Source organism: Microcebus murinus, chromosome 22 (assembly GCF_040939455.1).
Source record: "Microcebus murinus isolate Inina chromosome 22, M.murinus_Inina_mat1.0, whole genome shotgun sequence".
Lineage (NCBI taxonomy): Eukaryota > Metazoa > Chordata > Mammalia > Primates > Cheirogaleidae > Microcebus > Microcebus murinus.
Window position 1 is genome coordinate 244,551 of NC_134125.1, and position 20,290 is coordinate 264,840.

General features: G+C 44.2%; 1 protein-coding gene across 4 annotated transcripts in view; it reads left to right on the forward strand.

Moving 5' to 3' along the window:
* Positions 1–5,267: 5,267 nt before the first annotated feature.
* The window catches only part of CHFR (checkpoint with forkhead and ring finger domains), a 29,297-nt gene continuing 14,274 nt past the window's right edge, over positions 5,268–20,290 (forward strand). Inside the window, exons 1-7 of one of the 4 annotated variants that reach the window (XM_020283103.2) lie at positions 5,269–5,379; positions 5,558–5,699; positions 11,563–11,662; positions 15,647–15,756; positions 16,637–16,696; positions 17,212–17,418; positions 19,525–19,692. In XM_020283103.2, the coding sequence (XP_020138692.2) occupies positions 5,570–5,699; positions 11,563–11,662; positions 15,647–15,756; positions 16,637–16,696; positions 17,212–17,418; positions 19,525–19,692 (775 nt within the window). In that variant the 5' untranslated portion in view covers positions 5,269–5,379; positions 5,558–5,569. Of the gene's footprint in view, positions 5,380–5,557; positions 5,700–6,968; positions 11,206–11,562; positions 11,663–15,646; positions 15,757–16,636; positions 16,697–17,211; positions 17,419–19,524; positions 19,693–20,290 lie in introns of those variants that run through there. The other 3 variants (XM_020283102.2, XM_020283105.2, XM_012747625.3) reach the window with 3 other exon arrangements.

A 20,290-nucleotide genomic window follows, 5' to 3' on the forward strand; every position in this document is an offset into this window, starting at 1 on the left:
ATGCATGATACATATGATCTGAGGATTGAATGCAAACAGTATAAAGTACTTAGAATATCTTGCACATAGTAAGGGCAAATAAACATTGTTATTAATGGGTCTTTCTGCTACTACCAATTGTTCCCTTCCAGAATATGAGAGGTAGAAGGTCCTTTTAAGATTATCTAGTTCTGGCCGGGCGCGGTGGCTCACGCCTGTAATCCCAGCACTTTGGGAGGCCGAGGCGGGCGGATCGCTCGAGGTCAGGAGTTTGAAACCACCCTGAGCAAGAGTGAGACCCCGTCTCTACTATAAATAGAAAGAAATTAATTGGCCAACTGATATATATAGAAAAAATTAGCTGGGCATGGTGGCGCATGCCTGTAGTCCCAGCTACTGGGGAGGCTGAGGCAGGAGGATTGCTTGAGCCCAGGAGTTTGAGGTTGCTGTGAGCTAGGCTGACGCCACGGCACTCACTCCAGCCTGGGCAATTAAGCGAGAGACAGTCTCAAAAAAAAAAAAAAAAAAAAAGATTATCTAGTTTTAAAATGGAAAAAAAAAAAAAAAGAAAAAAAAGATTATCTAGTTTAACCCCTTGTTTAGTTTAGTTTTGTTGTTTTTTTTTTTTTTGAGACAGAGTCTCACTCTGTTGCCCAAGCTAGAGTGAGTGCTGTGGCGTCAGCCTAGCTCACAGCAACCTCACACTCTTGGGCTGAAGCGATCCTCCTGCCTCAGCCTCCTGAGTAGCTGGGACTACAGGCATGCGCCACCATGCCTAGCTAATTTTTTGTATATATTTTTAGTTGGCCAATTAATTTCTTTCCATTTATAGTAGAGACGGGGTCTCGCTCTTGCTCAGGCTGGTTTCGAACTCCTGAACTCGAGCAGTCCGCCCGCCTGGGCCTCCCAGAGTGCTAGGATGACAGGTGTGAGCCACTGTGCCCAGCCTAACCCCTTGTTTAGATTGGAAACCAAGGCGGTACACAGATGTCCTTGGGGAGCCAGGAAGTTAATCTCTGAGTCCCAGTGCAAGACTACTCTCCCTTCTCGCCTATCTGGTTCACATCCACACAAATCTTTCCACTGACCCTCTAGAATCATGTCTCATCTCCACTCCCCCTTCTAATAGCTTACTCCAACTTGGTCCAAGACTGCTGCTTCACTCTCTGGAGTCGGCCACAGTGGGCAGTTTCTATAGCCAGTTACAGCTGGTATTATTCTCTTGCTCAGGCAGTCCCCAGGGCCCCTGCATGGAAATCTAGTCTCTTCTAATTTGAACTTTTCCTCCCTTTCAAGTTCCAGGTTTAGACATATTCTCTGGGAATCTTTCCCTTCCCAATTCACCCCTTGGTGATGACATATCAGGGTTCCACAGTCAGACCCTCACACCTGAAAAAGCTGTTGTGCCCTGTTAGTTTCTTGTCTATTCCTTTTATTCTCAATGGGAGTAGGGGCCTCTTTTCATCTCTGCAGCCTGATCCTATCCATCCCTCTCCAACTTGAGGGGCCATCCACTTCTGTTACCTGTGTCTCTCCCACTTTGAGACAATGAACAATTAGCTGTCATTTTGCCTATCCCCATAGGCAATTATGTGGGCTTGTTTTCTAAAGCACTGGCAAATGTAATTAGATGGTTCAAATAATATGAAAAGCTAGTATTTTATTGTGGTTGCGGGGACAAAGTTATGCATTTGTCAAAATATACACAACTTGATATTAACAGGGTGACTTTTACTTTGTGTAAGGCATATCTCAATAAACCTGACTTTAAAAAGAACTAGTGGTTTTCATATCATTTGGGGGTGATTAGCCAACTATGCTAGTATAATGGATATATCACGATTTATACTGCTTGTCTTAGAAGCTGTTATAGAAGCAATTGTTTTCTTTTTTATATATTTCTATTTTCTACATGATGTTCTGTGATCATGTCTTGTTTTTATAATTTGAAAAATAATCATTTTGTTAACAATGAAACAATTATCCTTGCTGTTACTTAATCAAGGAAAAACAAAAATGCTCAGTAAAAAGGCACAACTGGAACAACCGAGTTCATTTATACCTACTCTGATAGGAGCAGGTGGGGCAGAAGTGTCAGTTGTACAGAGGCTGGAGTCTTGTGGGGAACAGGCAAGTCAGCACCTTCCCTAGAGGTGCAATAAGGTGCTGACTGGCTCCCAAAAAAGGAATGTAGAGCTGAGGGTAGTGACATTCAAGATTTTGTGCTACAATGATGCCACTGCAATCTACTGGTTGTTTCAGAAAAAAAAAATGCTAATCTAAAATGTCAGTAATGACTATTGGTTTGATTCTTCTGGGAGACTATTTTTTTTTGTTTGTTTCATAGTTTTTCCTTTGTTTTAATTATTTAAATATTTAAATATTTAATTTTTTGTGTGCGTGATATATACATTATTGTCTTTAAAATATGTAAATAAATTATATATAAATTATAAGCACACAATTTAAAAATGTTAAACTTTTTTGTTAAAAACTAAGACACAAACACATACATTAGCCTAGGCCTACACAGAATCGGGGTACTCTTTTTTTTTTTTTTTCTGAGACAGAGTCTCACTCTGTTGCCCAGGCTAGAGTGAGTGCTGTGGCGTCAGCCTTGCTCACAGCAACCTCAAACTCCTGGGCTCAGGCGATCCTCCTGCCTCAGCCTCCCGAGTAGCTGGGACTACAGGCATGTGCCACCATGCCTGGCTAATTTTTTCTATATATATTAGTTGGCCAATTAATTTCTTTCTATTGATAGTAGAGACGGGGATCTCGCTCTTGCTCAGGCTGGTTTCAACTCCTGACCTTGAGCAATCCACCAGCCTCGGCCTCCCAGAGTGCTAGGATTCACAGGTGTGAGCCACTGCGCCTGGCCGGGGTAGTCTTTTAATAACCCATATATAATTGTTTTAAAATTAAGCACATGAAAATATTTCAGAGGTATCCACAAAATTTCACACTTTAATTTTGGTCATTATATTTTATATTCATTGAACTATATAGCAACTGAAATAATTTACATATAATAAATAGCTAACATTCCAATTATATTTAATTATAGAGAATTTAGAACAAAGTTGGAGCAGCAAGACATTCACAACTTGTTGAAATCAGCCTTTCTGATTGGGATTACTGTCTGTCGAACACTTCTAGCACATCTTAAGATCACAGGCAATTTTCATAGCCATGCTAGTCTCTACTATTTATTTCTTGTGATTCAATGAAGTAGCATTTGAAGAAATGGATGCTGTCAATTTGTTTTAATATCCATTTATTTCCACAAATTAAAAGTATTATACACTCTATGAAGAAACTGAAAGGAGGAGATACCACCCTGTAGCGTGTGACTGAGCACAGCAGGAAGAGCTGAGGATGATATCCCTGAATGAAAATTTAAAATATAAATTATTTTTTTCATATACTAGGAAATGTCAATTAACACACTTCTCCTTGAATAGCAATGCAAGTCAAAAGAAATTAAGAAATGCAGCCGGGCGCAGTGGCTCACGCCTGTAATCCTAGCACTCTGGGAGGCTGAGCCGGGAGGATTGCTCAAGCTCAGGAGTTCGAAACCAGCCTGAGCAAGAGAGAGACCCCGTCTCTACTAAAAATAGGAAGAAATTAATTGGCCAACTAAAAACTATATAGAAAAAAATTAGCCAGGCATGGTGGCGCATGCCTGTAGTCCCAGCTACTTGGGAGGCTGAGGCAACAGGATCACTTGAGCCCAGGAGTTTGAGGTTGCTGTGAGCTAGGCTGACTCCACAGCATTCTAGCCCGGGCAACAGAGCGAGACTCTGTCTCAAAAAAAAAAAAGAAGAAGAAAAGAAAAGAAATTAAGAAATGCATTTATATTTTTCTTCCATTTGCCTGGTTAAAATATGAATTGCCGTAAAATCTATTTAGCATTGACAAATATAACTTTCAGATAAGTCAGTAATGTTAGTGAATGTTTAAGTTTGGTGTATTTAGGAAATTGATGTTTGAAAAATTTACGTTAATTGAATTGGCCGTAGATAACATTGTGTTCAGTAGTCATGATGGAAGCGGCATTCCAGAGCAGACAAACTTGGGGCACAGTGCACATCTCTATAGAATCAAGTTATGATAAGGACCACTGCATTGTCATTATCAAAATAGCCATTTGCAAAACTAGGAAGCAAATCAAAGCTAAAAATATATGTGATTTGATTTATCTGTTTTCACTGACTTCAATTCTTCTGTAGCTTCCAAGCAACAAATTTTAACCATTTCTGTTTTTAAAACTTAAGTGGTGAATTTCAAATCTATAAATAATGTGGTTAAACATTTTCATTCTAGAACTCCGGACATGATCTTTGTCTTTCAGTTAAACATAAAAACATAGGCTGGGCACAGTGGCTTACACCTGTAATCCCAGCATTTGGGGAGGCCAAGGCAGGAGGATTCCTTGAGGCCAGAAGTTCAAGAGCAGCCTGGGAGACCATAGTGAGACCATAAAATAAAATGTAATTAAAATTTAAAAAATAAAATAAAACTCACTTTTCTTCTCTAGTCTGTTTCTCCACTGTACTCACAATAGACTGTCTCTGGTTAATCTCCCCTTCTGGTTACCACTGTTTCTTCAGACATCATCCTTGTGCCAATTTCTTCATATTCCAACCACATTTCCAATTTTCTAAGATAGGATCAGCCCTCACCCTTCCTTCCAGCTCTTCTCCCAATTCACCTCCCAACTTTTATCAGCTGTGCTTTTTTTTCTCATAAAGTCAGGATTATAACATTGATCCTGTTCTGGAATTACACAAAAAAGTTTGGCTATTTAACCACAGCTTGATTCTAAAAGTCAGAAACCTCAGCCGGGCATGGTGGCATGGAGGTGCATGCCTATAGTCCCAGCTACTCGGGAGGCTGAGGCAGGAGGATCCCTTGAACCCAAGAGTTTGAGGTTGCAGTGAGCCGTGATGACGCCACTGTACTCCAGCCCAGGCGACAGGAACCAGACTCTTGTCTCAGAAAACAAAATAAACAAATAAAATAGTAAAAGTCACAAGGCTTTAAGAATCTATTCCGACCCCAATGCGGAAGTTACTCCTCCCTTTTGCCCCAACATAACATGGCCCCGACCGCAGCTACTTCCGTAATCCCGACGAGCCGAGTCCTCCCGGCCAGTATCAAAGATGGCGCCCGGGCCTGCAGCCTCTGGTCCACGCACGTCCGTTAGACCCTGCACGTCTGCTCTCGCTGGTCGCTCCCGGCTCCGCTCTAGCCACCGCTCTCGGTGGGCGCTGCCGCCAGCCAATCGCAGGGCGCGGACGCCGGCTTGCCCCGCCCCGCGGATCAGCTGAAGGATCCGCGATGTCCGTTGACAGCGGAGGCGGCGCGGCCGGTTCCGGGTTCGGCGCGGGGAGGGCGGTGAGCGCGGCGGGCGCGGGGCTGCAGCCGAGGGCGGAGGCCCGCCGGCGTCTGGGCCGGGCCGCAGGGCGGCGTGGGTGGGCGGCCGGGCCGGGAGGCCGGCGGGGGCGGGGCGGGCCGGCGCCCAGCCTCTGCCTTCGGGTCGGAGTCTCACCGGACGTTTCCGGGTTCTCGGCAGATGTGAGTCCCCATGGAGCAGCCCGAGGGAGGCGAGCAGCCGCCGCGGCAGCCCTGGGGGCGGCTCCTCCGTCTGGGCGCGGAGGAGGGCGAGCCGCACGTCCTGCTGTGGAAACGCGAGTGGACCATCGGCCGGAGGAGAGGTGCCGGGCCGGGCCGGGGCCGTGCGGGTCGCGTCGGGGAGGACGGGGGCCGGGGAAGGGAGGACCGGGGTCGGGACCGAGCGCGGCACCGGAGGCTGAGGGCCGGACCCGGGACTGAGCCCACTAGGCTGTAGGCAGGCCCCGGGGGCGGGCATGCACGGCGCGCTCCAGTTTTTCCTGTGAAATGGACTCTCACGTAAAAGCTGCCATTTATTCACTTATTTACATGCCCACTCACTCTTCTGCGTGATTCATGCAGATCATTTCATCCTCATGACAACTGTACCAAGTCGTTGCATTCGTATGTCCTCCAGAATGCAATCTTGTCATATTTGTTACTGTACGAAGTATCTTTTCTGACTACAATGGAATGAAATGAGAAATCAGTGACAGAGGGAAAACTGGAAAATTCACAGCTATGTGGAAATTAAACATCACGTCTTAAGCAACTGATGGGTCAAAGAAGAAATTAATCACAGGAAACGTTAAAAAAAATACCTTGAGACAAATAAAAATAGAATATACCAAAACTTAAAGGGTGCAGTTAAAGCAGTCCTCCAAGGGAAATGTATAGCTGTAGTGCTTACATTAAGGAAAGATCTCAAGTCCCCATTCCTAGAATATTTGTTTGTTTAATGAACCTGGGAAGGTAAGAACTTGAACAAAATTGTAGAACTAGTGAGAGAAAGTACCCGCATCCTCCATACTTACTGCCTCTAGACTTCTGAGCAACCAACTGGTAATTTGAGTTCCCTTGTAGCTTTCCTATAGGGAGAGAAATGCACTGGTTAAGTCAACAAAAATATTTAATTTGTTGGAAAATTAATAAATTAGCATTCTGACTTTATACTTTAAAAAAGAAAGAATAAGAAAGATTGCAGCCCGGGCATGGTGGCTCACGCCTGTAATCCTAGCACTCTGGGAGGCCGAGGCAGGCGGATTGCTGGAGATCAGGAGTTTGAAACCAGCCTGAAAAAGAGCAAGACCCGTCTCTACTATAAATGGAAGGAAATTAATTGGCCAACTAATATATATAGAAAAAATTAGCCAGGCATGGTGGTGCATGCCTGTAGTCCCAGCTACTCAGGAGGCTGAGGCAGGAGGATCGCTTGAGCCCAGGAGATTGAGGTTGCTGTGAGCTAGGCTGACGCCACGGCACTCACTCTAGCCTGGGCAACAAAGCGAGATTCTGTCTCAAAAAAAAAAAAAGAAAGAAAAATTGCTATTTGTCGCCTGTAATCCTAGCACTCTGGGAGGCTGAGGCGGGCGGATTGCTCGAGGTCAGGAGTTCGAAACCAACCTGAGCAAGAGCGAGACCCTGTCTCTACTATAAATAGAAACAAATTAATTGGCCAACTAATATATATATAAAATTAGCCAGGCATGGTGGCGCATGCCTGTAGTCCCAGCTACTCGGGAGGCTGAGGCAGCAGGATTGCTTGAGCCCAGGAGTTTGAGGTTGCTGTGAGCTAGGCTGACGCCAGGGCACTCACTCTAGCCTGGGCAACAAGCGAGACTCTGTCTCAAAAAAACAAACAAACAAAAAAAAATTGCTATTTGCATTTTGTTAATTTTACCCCTTATAATGCACTTGCACCTGTTTTTTGTTTTTTTGTTTGTTGTTGTTTTGGGGGGTTTTGGCAGTCTTAAATCCCAATATTAAGTTAAAAAAATTTCTACAACTTTGAAAGTATGTATCATGAGAAACTTTTGAAAAATGCTGTGGTTGTCTTCACTTGATAAACTATAAGGACTGGTGAAGAGCAGAGGCTCCTGAGACAAATTGCCTGGGTTTCCAACCTGTCACCAACACGTACCTTTGGGCTCGAAACGTATCTTTCTATGCCTTTGGGCTTTCTTCATAGAATTGCTGTGAGGAGTTAATAAGATCATACAAGAGCTGCCTAGAAGGAGCCTGGCTTAGAGTTAGCACTTAATGTTAGCCGTTGAAGAATAAAGTCCATCTTTGTGCAAATGAGAATTTTAATAATATAGTTTTATAGAGGTATAATTTACATATGGTAAATTATATAAATAACATCTTAAACATGTTATTACATGTTTAGGCATATTACATATTAATTACAGCAAAAACATGACTGATTAATCTGCTTCTTAATAGAAATGCTTTCAGTAAATGTATTAATAATGTTGCAAGCAAAAATGTAGTTTGTTGTATTAGTCTGTTTGTACTGCCATAACAAAATACCACGTTCTGGGTGGTTTAAGCCTGTCGTACTCGGCCCACAAGGAACTGGGCTGCACAGCAGGAGGCAAGCGGAGGGTGAGTGAGTGAGAGAGCTAAGCCCTCCCTGCACCCGTAGCCGCTCCCCATCTCATGCATCACTGCCCAAGCCCCACCTCAGATCAGTAGCAGCATCAGACCCTCAGGAGCACAAACCCCACTGCATACTGTATATGCAAGGTATCCAGCTTGCATGCTCCCTGTGAGAATCCGGTGCCTGATGGTCTGAGATGGAGTGGAGGCAGCGACTCCCACCCCACGCCCCTCACTCCCGGCCCATGGAAAAATTGTCTTCCATGAAACTGGTCTCTCGTGTTAAAAAGGTTGGGGGCTGCTGGTTTAAGCAACATAAATGTACTTCTCCTAGTCCTAGAGGCTGGGAAGTCCGAGATCAAGGTGCTGGCAGTTCCTGGTGAGTGCTCTCTTCCTGGCTTACAGATGGCCACCTTCTCACTGGGTGGGACATGGTGGAGAGTGAGAGCTCTGGTCTCTTGCTCTTCTTAAAAGGGCACCAGCCCTATGAGATCAGAGCCCACCCTGTGACCTCATTTAATCTTTATCACCTCTTCGTAGGCCCTGTCTCCAAATACAGTCACCTTGGGGGTTAGGACTTGAATATACATTCAGTCCATAAACAGTAGAACTTGATTGTTTTAAAATGATCGTATGTCTGCCATATACAAGTTATAATTTTGGGGAAAAGGGAGTGCAGAGTTGACATGTGTAGGAAGGGATAGATGAACTTCACCTTCCCAAAGAGCTTTTCATTCTCAGGGAGTGCCAGAAATGTATAGTAGCCATGTGAAAGATTTAACCCACCAAATGTTAAGCATGGCAAATCGCCAAGAATAGAACCTTAGTGCAAAGCATCTCTGTTCCAGATTAAAATGCTGATGTTCTGGCATCGAAAAACCTCTGACAAAGACCCACTGTGGTGACACAGTGACTAGTGCTGGATCTGAGGCTGCAGAGAGACCATCCTGATGCTTATTTTCAGTGGAATGGGAAGATTTTGACCACAGGTGATATTCACCTTGGAAAGTGTAACCAAGTGCTTCCATATTATAGAACATTTATGCAGATAAGAGTTTTAATTGTATAGGCCGGGCGCGGTGGCTCACGCCTGTAATCCTAGCACTCTGGGAGGCCGAGGCGGGTGGATTGCTCAAGGTCAGGAGTTCAAAACCAGCCTGAGCGAGACCCAGTCTCTACCATAAAAATAGAAAGAAATTAATTGGCCAACTAATATATATAATATAAAAATCAGCCGGGCATGGTGGCGCATGCCTGTAGTCCCAGCTACTCGGGAGGCTGAGGCAGGAGGATCGCTTGAGCCCAGGAGTTTGAGGTTGCTGTGAGCTAGGCTGACACCACGGCACTCACTCTAGCCTGGGCAAGAAAGCGAGACTCTGTCTCAAAAAAAAAAAAAAAAAAGAGTTTTAATTGTATAGTTTTATAGAGGTGTAATTTATGTACAGTAAAATTTACCCCTTTCGATGTTCAGTACCATGAGTTTTAAGAAATGTAATGTCCACTACAGTCAAGATGTAGAACATTTCCGTCACCCCAGAAACTCCCCTTTGGAGTTGGTGCCCCAGCTTAGCCCCAGCTCCTGGCAGCCGCTGATCTGCTTTCTGTGCCTGTACTTTTTTGCCTTTTCCAGAATGCTATCTGAGTGGAATCACGCAGCATTCTACTGTAGTCATTGCAACAGGTGTCTTTCCCTCGGCTGTGGGTTTGAGAGTCACCCTTTGCTGCTGTGTGTGTCCGTAGTTGTTCCTTTTGGCTGCTCGGCAGTATTCCATTGTTAGGATGTACCACAGTTCGTTAGTTTGCTACCAGCTGATGGACATTTGTACTGGTTCCTGTTTTGGGTTATGAGAATAAAGCTACTGTAACATTAGCATACAGTCTTTCTATGGACATATAATTTTATTTCTCTAAGCTAAGTACCTAGTAGTGGAATTGCTGGTTCGTGTGCTGTGTGTTTAACTTGATGAGACATTGCCAAGCTGTTTTCCAAAGTGATTGTGACATTTTGCAATCCCACTGGCAATGTATGAGAGTTCTAGTTTTTCCACTTCCTCCTTGGCAAGACTTGATGTGGTCATTCTTTAATTTCAGCCAATCCCATTTGGTGATTAGTATTTCATGGTTTTAATTTGCACTTCTCTTATGGCTAATGATGTTCAGCATCTTTTCATGTACTTATTTGCCAAGCATATCTCTTTGATAAAGTGTTTAAGTCTTTAAATTATATTTTGGCTTTCTTTTTTATTAAACTATCAGAGTTCTTTTTAAATTCTGGATACAAGACCTGTATCAGAAAAGTGTTTCACAGATATCCCCACCAGTCTGTGGCTTGTCTTTTCATCTCTTAGTGACTTCTGAAGAACAGATTTTTACTTTTGATGAACCTCAGTTTATCAGTGTTTTCCTTTCTGGTTTGTGCTTTCTGTGTCCAATCCAAGAAATCCATTACAGTGTGACTAAGTTTTTCTCCTGTGTTTTCCAGTGGAAGTTTCATAATTTTGGGTTTTACATTTGTCTCTGTCTGGCTATCTTTATAGAATATAACACTGTATTAATTATTGTAGCTTGATGGTAAGTCAGCCAAGTAATGTGAATCTTCGAACTTCATTTTTTTCAAAATTCCTTTGGTTATTCTAAATATTTTTTCTCTGAACTTTAGAATCAGCTTGCCTTTATTATCTACAAGCCTTCTGGGATTTTGATTGGAATTGCATTGAATCTCTGAAACCTTCTGGAGGAGAATTGGCATATTGACAATATTGAGTCTTCTGATTCACAAACCCATAGGTCAATGATGCGCTCAAAGCAGGGTCAGGTTGTCATTTCATGTGAAACCTTTTGGCAAAGTAAATTTGCATGGTCACTGTCTCCTTGCCAAGTCCTTCACTTTTTAATTGCCTTTAAAAAGTGTCTTATTGTATATGTATCATCATAGACTATTATAAGCAATAGTGATTAATGATTAGATATTAAAAAGCTCCTAAAGCTTTTGTTCTTTTGATTTAAGGAGAGAGCAAATATTTGAGGATTTTTCCTCTTGCATTTAATGAAGATATAATGATTGTATTCAATTATAGATGCATTCCTCTACTGTTTTATATTTTCTTGTACATGTGGCGGTGATAATTTTCTCAATTACATTTCCTGTGACTGTTGGTCATTGCTTCAATTTTGTGATGATTTATGAACATAAGATTACACAGAGAAGAAATTAAGGACTAAGTTAAGGTACTGAAGGATTACTTAAGCCCCTTATTTTTTTAAAGTTCTAATATTTATCAGGCTAGCACTACACATGTGCATGTTGTAAAGTTGTCGGGAAGAGGCAGTTTACCTGTAGCTGAGGTGCTAATGGGGCGTATTTGAGGTGATGGGCATTCACAAGGATTCAGGACACAGTCCTTGCCCCTTTACTATGGCTTAACACTTAGATACTTTAAAAATTCTTCACACCTTGCTTGATTAAATTTTTCCTTAAGTGTGTATGATGAGGGTCCTAATTTTGACTCACCTTTGTAAAGCAAAGGGCATTTGTGTTCACAGCTTATGATCACATCCGGTGTCCTCCCACCCTCTCTGTTTTAGGTTGTGACCTTTCGTTCCCCAGCAATAAACTGGTCTCTGGAGATCACTGTAAAATTGTAGTGGATGAAAAATCTGGTCAGGTGATGCTGGAAGACACCAGGTGAGCTCTTTGTGAACTTCTTTGTTTCCTCTTACAGCTTAAGAAGCCTGACTTAAAGCCAGTGAGTGTGCTGCGTGCCATGGCTGAGTTGAGGGGAAAGTGCTGTGTCTGCAGTGAGACCACAGCACCTCGTTTTCTGTAGCACAGCACAGTCATGCGTGTTATTGACAGGGATGAGTTCTGTGTGAACATCATAGTGGACGTGCACAGACACGGGTGGTAGAGCAGCTGGGCTGTATGGTAGAACCTGTTGTTCCCAGGCTATAACCTGCACACCATGTCACTGTGCTGAATACCATAGGCAGTTGTAACACAACGGTAAGTATTTGTGCAGCTAGACATGGAAGAGGCACAGTAAAAATATGGTGCTACAATCTTATGGGACCAGCATTACATGTGTATTCATTGTTGACCAGCACGTCGTTATGCAGTACATAACTGTAGTTAGTTAGGTACTCAAGGTATTAGAAATTGTATTTTCTGGCTTCCAGGATGGGACACTCAGTGGTGCTTTGGTGTCTGTGACCCTTCTTTGCATGTATTCAAATTAAAGCAACAGAAATAAGACTTTAAAAATATTGTCTCTACAAAAAAATTTTTAACAATTAGCCAGGTATGGTGGCCTGTGCCTATTATAGTCCCAGCTACTTGGGAGGCTGAGGCAGGACGATCATTTGAGCCCAGGTTCGAGGTTGCAGTGATCTGTGATCACACCAGTGTGCTCTAGCCTGACCGACAGAGTGGGACCCTGTCTCTAAAATGAATGAATGAATGATAGTGGTAAATTTTTGGTTCTCGCAAACATTTAAGTTTGACTTCTTTCCCCCAAATCAAAAAATCTTTTTTATTAATTAATAACTCTCATAAAGCTTAACTACAAGTTGAGTATCCCTTATCTGAAATGCTTGGGACCAGAAGTGTTTCTGATTTTGTACTTTTTTAGATTTTGGATTATTTGCATTGTAATTACCAGTTGAGAATCCTAATTTGAAAATCTGAAATCTGAAAAGCTCTAAGGAACATTTTTTTTTTTTTAGTGTCATGTGGGTGCTCAAAAAGTTTCAGATTTTGGAGTGTTTCAGATTTTGGATTAGGGATGCTCACCTTGTAGAATGTAGGAAGTGGAAAGCTCTTCAAAATCCCATTCACATGAGCTAAGGTTTAATGTTGCTGATTCAAAAACAAGACAAAAAAAATCCCATTCACATATTAAAGTGCATATATATTTATTTTACGTAAATGAGTTTACACTGCAAATACTCTTGTGGTATCTGCTTTTTCATTAACAGTGTTTTGTGGGGTGCTTAACATGACATTATGTTTAGATCCATCTCGGTTTTTTTCTTTTTTTTTTTTTTTTTTTTTTTGAACAGGAAACAACAGCTAAATATCTCGGTTTTTTTCATTATTTTATAATTTATTTGTCACTTCCCTAACTGGTAGACATTTATTATTTTGGCTTTTTCTTATTATAAATGACACTGCAGTGACTCTCTTCCAATCTCTGCCTTCATGTCTGATTATTTTCTTTCTTTTTTTTTTTTTTTTTTTTTTTTTTTTGAGACAGAGTCTCACTTTGTTGCCCAGGCTAGAGTGAATGCCGTGGGGTCAGCCTGGCTCACAGCAACCTCAATCTCCTGGGCTCAGCGATCCTACTGCCTCAGCCTCCAGAGTAGCTGGGACTACAGGCATGCGCCACCATGCCCGGCTAATTTTTTGTATATATATTTTTAGTTGGTCAATTAATTTCTTTCTATTTTTGGTAGAGACGGGGTCTCGCTCAGGCTGGTTTCGAACTCCTGACCTTGAGCGATCCGCCCGCCTCGGCCTCCCAAAGTGCTAGGATTACAGGCGTGAGCCACCGCGCCCGGCCATCATGTCTGATTATTTTCTTGGGATGATTTCTCAGAAAGGAATGCTTTGTCCGAATGTGCCTGTTATAAATCTGGTACAGGTGGTAGGTGGCCTTTCAGCAATGTGTTGAGAGCATGCCTTTTCCACTGGATTTTTTATTTTTGTTTTTGTAAAGATTAGGCTCTGTGGGATTCTTTGGTAACTAACAGTTTCAGGTGTCAAAGACGAGGAAGACTAGGTTTTATTGGGAGGAAGTGATGCCCCCTTTCCTATTCTAATAGGTAGCAGATCAAGTTCTTTATTTCTTACTGCAATGTAGAGAATGGAGTGCTGGTTCTAGAGCCGTCCTGCCTGCACCAGGAATTGGCTTTCCTGTACTGGCTATATCGTGGTGTTAGTTTCCTGTGGCTGTTGTAACAATTACCACAAACTTTAGTGTCTTAAAATAACACAAATTTGTTATCTTATGGTTACGGATGTCCAAGTGCAACAGAGGCCTCACAGGGCTAAAATCAAGGGCTGGGCAGGGCTGGTTCCTTCTGGAGGCTCCAGGGGAGAATTTGTTCTCTCCCTTTTCCAGCCTCCAGAGACCACCCATATTCCTTGGCAGAGGGAGGTTGGAGGGGGAGAGGGGACTCCAGGCAGAAGGAGCCATATGTGAGGAGGCCCAGAGGCGAGAGCAGGTCTTGTGTGGTCAGACCCAGTGGTTTGTGGCAAAGCCACACAAGGGAGTTTGGACTTCAGCTTGAGAGCAGTAAGAAGTCATGGAATGGGATTAAGCAGGGAAGTGAAATAATCAAGAGTGTGAGAGTGATTACGGGGAGAAGCCTGGCAGCAGAGGTCCTGACTGCAGTTGTCCCTCAGTGTATGTGGGGATTGGCTCCAGGACCCCCAAACCCACACACACGGAAGTCCCGCAGTGGGCCCTGCAGAACCCACATAGATGAAAAGTCGGCCTTCCACGTGACTCAGTTCCCGCATTCTGTGAATACTGTGTTTTCGACCCACGTTTGGTTCAAGCCTGTGTTGTTGGAAGGTCACGTGTGTATTGTGACAGTTGAGGTTAGCACACGGTGGCTGCTGCCATGCGATTCTGTACATTTTACCGGGATGCAGCCATGGCCGTTGTCTGCGTGCTGTCTCTGGCTGCTTTCACGCCACAGTGGCAGAGCTGAGTTGTTACAGCAGAGACCACCTGACTGCAAAACCTAAACTACTTACTGCCTGGCCCTTCATAGAGAACATTTGCGGCCCCTCACCTAGTGAACCGTGACAGAGGTCAGCTCAGGTGCAAGAGCTCTTCACCACAGGGCCAAGAGTGACACTGTAGAGCTGAGGCCTGCAGTGGCGAGAACGGTTGGAATCAGGCTAGTGGCTCAGGTGCCGAGTTTTGTTTGTCGGGTGTGCTATGTTCTCAGTCTATCATCACCTGGCTAACCCCAAGGTTCTCTCAGGTCTCCACTCAGAAGTCCCTCCCAGGGAAGCGCTTCCTGTCCCCTCTTCATCTCCTCCTGCCTGTCTCCACCACACTCTTGCCTGGGCGTCCGCCTTGGCCTGTCCCAGCAGCATTGTGGTCACTGCCGGTCACCTAGCAGGGTGACTCGGGTGACTTAGCAGCCAGACCACACATTCTGAGCACAGGGCCACATCATCTCCCAGGTGATGGCCCAGCATTTATTTTGCTTCTGCCCTGAGCCCGTCTCGTAGAAGGGATCAGTACTTATTTGAGGAATGCTCTGGGTCATGCCTGCTGGAGGGAGTAGACCTGGTACAGCACTGAGCGTGCTCAGGCGAGGCTGGAACTCAAAGCACAGCGCTGCTGGCCAGGCCTGAGGACCCACCGGGAGGCAAATGGAAGAGAACCCGGCCTTGAACAGCATATCCAAAGCACTTGCTAGGCAATTTGGTTGCTACTTAGGTTGTCCGAAGGGAGGAACAGGCAGGTTTTTTTCTCAAGAGAATTACAAGGTGGTGCTTGCATATGCGCATTGTGAAATATTTGCATTGTTCCTGTCGAGTATCTTCAGAATGGTAATTTGAGTTGTTTCCCTAATGATGGTAGAAAAAAATTTTAACTCAAGTTATTTTATTTTAAGTAGGATAAATAGCATTTTTTTTTTTTTTTTACAGCACCAATGGAACAGTAATTAACAAGCTGAAAATTGTTAAGAAGCAGAGTTGTCCTTTACAGACGGGGGACGTCATCTACTTAGTGTACAGGAAGAATGAGCCGGAACACAGTAAGAGCGAGGAAACTTGCTAGGGTCAGACATACGCAGGGGTGTGCTATGGAGAAGCCCAGCTGAGGCCAGAGGCACCTCCAGAGGGAGTCTGTTGACACAGGTGTTTCCCACAGGAAAGTCACTGTCGGCTACAGTCCCTTTGCTGTCTGCATGGATTCTTGGTGTCCATAGTATCCGTTGGAGAATGGGAGTGTGGTCCAAGCCCCACTGCTTTTCAAGAACACCACTGTGGTCATAAGTGTGAATCTCAAAGGGCAGCCAAGGAAAAGGAATGGTGGCGAGTTAGGTCATATCATAGTGGAATCTTAGTTCTTGGGGAATAAAACCCAGGACCAGAGGCCTGGAGGCCATGGATGGTTCTGCTTTTGGAGACTTTACAAGAGACAGCAAAAGTTAGACTGGATTTCAGTGGGACTTTTTCAGCTTTAGGAGTCTGTTTTTGTTTGTGGAAGAATGATATAAGAGAAGGAGGATTATGGGAGTCCTTCGAAAGTGGCCCTGAAATATTTAAAGACCACAATGGTAAGGAAGAGGAAGAAGGGGGCAGATATTTCTTTGGCCATCCCCAACATAATCAAAGTTAGCCCCCTGCCACAAGGAAAAATCTTATGTCTCTTCCTTTTGGTAGTTTGAAATTATAAGCAAGGCATGGATTCTTCACCTCAGCACACCATGCCGTTTTTTCCTGGGACTCATTTATTTTAAGTTGGTAAAGATGTTTCGGATCACTTGTTTTGAAACCTCTTAAGCTAATGAATGTTATTCCCAGCCAATGAATCAAAATAATCAAAGACAGTTGGGCTGGAGGGAGCAGGAGGAAAACAAGCTCTCACTGCATGTGGCTACCACTTCTCTGATGTGATTCATGTCCTTTCAGATGTGGCATACCTCTACGAATCTTTACATGAGAAGCAAAGCATGACACAAGAATCCCTTGGTAAGTAAGATAACCGCAAAGAAGTGGACGCATGTTAAGGGCTGTTCGATTCTTTGTTTTTTTTTGTTTTTTTTTGAGACAGAGTCTCGCTTTGTTGCCTAGGCTAGAGTGAGTGCCGTGGCGTCAGCCTAGCTCACAGCAACCTCAAACTTCTGGGCTCAAGAGACCCTACTGCCTCAGCCTCCCGAGTAGCTGGGACTACAGGCATGCTCCACCATGCCCAGTTAATTGTTTCTATATATATTAGTTGGCTAATTAATTTCTTTCTATTTATAGTAAAGATGAGGTCTCTCTCTTGCTCAGGCTGGTTTCGAACTCCTGACCTTGAGCAATTCACCCACTCAGCCTCCCAGAGTGCTAGGATTACAGGCGTGGCCACCACGCCCAGCCGGGCTGTTGGATTCTTAAGAGAAACGCCATTCGATGCTCAGGAGTGTCTCAGCTGAAGTACTAGTGTCCTGGTGTCCTCACTGAGTGAGCCCTCAGTGTTGCTTCTTCTCCTTTTGTGGTTACAGAAGCTAATAAAGAAAATGTCTTCCACGTGACCAAAGATACCTCAGGTGCAGGGCATGGTGATGACCCCCAGGTCCCACCATCGTCACCCGTCACTCAGGTGTGCTTTGAGGAGCCACAGCCATCGACATCGACGTCGGACCTCCTCCCCACGGCCTCTACCTCTGCCATGAAGCCTCCTGCAGGACAAGAGTGTTGCTCCAGCTCCGGTGAGATGGAGATTTCCTGTTCACATCTCACGGGTCACGGTGTAGGAGCATAGTATTTTGTTTACTAACCCTTACCTGTGTTGTCACAGACACAGAGAAGCCAGTGGGGAATGGCATAATAATATGATTTCTGTAGTAGTAAATACTGACTTGTTCTATCCCCGAGAGAAATGTCGCAGGTCAGGGACTGTAGTGCCATAGTATATTTTACATTTTTATTGGGATGTAATTCACATAACATACAAATCACCCAGTTAAAGTGTACATTTCAGTGGTTTTTGTAACATTCCTAAAGTTTTACAACCATCATCACCAACTCCAGAAAGTTTTCATCACCCTGAAAGGAAACCCATCCCCCTGAGCAAACACTCCCCGTCCCCTTCCCCTACCCATCAGCAGCCACGAGTCTGCCTTCTGATAAGTTACACGTCACTTCTCACCACGATGGGGCCTGTCAGAGAGGTGCCATTAATACAATCTTTATTCTGGAGTTGAGAAGTCGGGCTGAGCACAGAGGGCTCTCGAGACGCTGGCCTGAGTGAGTGCTGGGCTAGAGGCTGGCAGTCAGCCCGGGAAGCTGTCTCTCTTCTGCTATTACATGAATTAATTTATTTTCCAAACTATTTTGTTTTCTTTCAGCTTCTGTTGGCCAGTTTTTTCTTTTTTCAAATACTAATACTTACCATTTGAATATTGTAAACTAGATATGTATTATAGTATAATACTATAAACTAGATCTTTTTGTTTGTTTGTGACAGTCTCGCTGTGTTGCCCAGGCTAGAGTGCAGTGGTGTCATCACAGTTCAGTGCAGCCTCAAACTTCTGGGCTCCTGAGATTAAGATCTTTCTTAAGACAGAAGTTATTGGCCAAGCATGGGGCTCATGCCTGTAATCTTAGCACTTTGCAGGGCTAAGGTGGAAGGATCACTTGAGGCCAGGAGTTCAAGACCAGCCTGAGCAAGAGTGAGACCCCATCTCTATAAAAAAAATAGAAAAATTAGGCAGGCATTGTGGTGGCACCTGTAGTGCCAGCTACTCGGGAGGCTGAGGCAGGAGGATGGCTTGAGCCCAGGAGTTTGAAGTTGCAGTGAGCTGTGATCATGCCACTGCCCTCATGTCCGGACAACAAAGCATGATCCTGTCTCAGAAAAAAAAAAAAAGGAAAAAAAAGATATTGGAAAATTTGCCTATCTTTCTGCCACGGTCATTCCAGTTATTTATTTATTTATTTATTTATTTACTTACTTACTTACTTACTTACTTACTTATTTATTTATTTTGAGACAGAGTCTCACTTTGTTGCCCAGGCTAGAGTGAGTGCCGTGGCGTCAGCCTAGTTCGCAGCAACCTCAAACTCCTGGACTCAAGCAATCCTTCTGCCTTAGCCTCCCGAGTAGCTGGGACTACAGGCATGCGCCACCATGCCCGGCTGATTTTTTTCTATATATATTAGTTGGCCAATTAATTTGTTTCTATTTATAGTAGAGACAGGGTCTCGCTCTTGCTCAGGTTGGTTTCGAATTCCTGAGCTCAAACGATCCGCCCGCCTCCGCCTCCATGAGAGCTAGGATTACAGGCATGAGCCACTGCGCCCGGCCATTCCAGTTATTTATGACTTGAGCTTCTTGCTCGTGGAGACCAGAGCTCTCCCTACAAGTTACTGTTTCTTCTTCCCTTTATCACACTTCTTGGGAAAATAGTTAATACTCACCCACTGCCCCCACGCCTGTCTAAAGCTACTGCCTCCCTCTGTTGGAATGTCTGTACACAGACCTCTGTCTTAACAGTTGACAACATAATGTGCCTGATGCACTGGCATGTGGCTTTGCCCCGTGTTAGAGTCAGTATTTAAGGGTCGATCCCAATCACAAACATCCCTGTGCCCTTGCTACTCAACCCCAGCTCCACCGCACACAGTGATGGGCACAGATACATTTAAGGTCGTGAGTGGACTGAATAAGCATTTCTCATGAGCCACGCATCATTCTTAAACTCTGAGATCTTGGCTTGCAGACTGCACTTGGTTTAAGTCAGTGACATTTTACCCAGCATGTTCCCTCCTGAGGTGTATCCATCAGAGCCTGTCTTGTTTGTTCCCACACGCAGGGTCCGGGGCTGCAGCCATCTCCCCAAAAGCTTGTGGTCCATTCGTGGCCCGTGATGAAATCGCTGGCTGCGCATCGGCTCCCCCAGACATGGAAGGAGCACCCTCCTCCTCGCCAGACCCCCGGGATCAGGAGGATTTGGAGCCCACTAAAAAGAAAATGAAAGGAGGTCAGAGTCTGTGGTTCTCTGCATCCTGTGCCGTCCCGTGAGCTCCCTGGGCTGGCGCTGTGCGCTGTGGGGGCCTTGTTTCCTGCAGGGGCGAGAAGACCCTGCCTCAGCGCGGTGCCTGTGACACCTCAGCGTTTTCTGAGTGAAAATCCGGGCTTTTTCTTTCTTAATTGCATAATCCGTATAGAACTGTGTTTGCTGCTGGGCTGTGTTCTTGGTCTGGAAATGGTATGTTCTGAATTTCGGAACTGATCTGAAAGTCCTCTGTCCTGATAATGATAATAATTTCTAAAAATGTAGTTTGAATGTTCACACTGAAGGCGATTTAGATTCTTAACTGTTCCCGAGGGGCAAAATAACTAAATAAAAAATGTTTTAATGGAGGTTATTTAGAGAAAAGTCTACATTTTAAAAGCCAAAATTAGAAGTATTATTAAAAAATATCTGGGACTGTGGTGGCAGAAGGAGGGGGCGGGGGGTTCTCAGGAGAGAGATTAAATTGTCTGAAACATCAAGTGGGTGGCTTGAGAAGGGTGCGCAAAGAACCAGCAACACTCACATGGAAAAAGTAAGTAAGCGTAAAAATGAGGAAATTTTT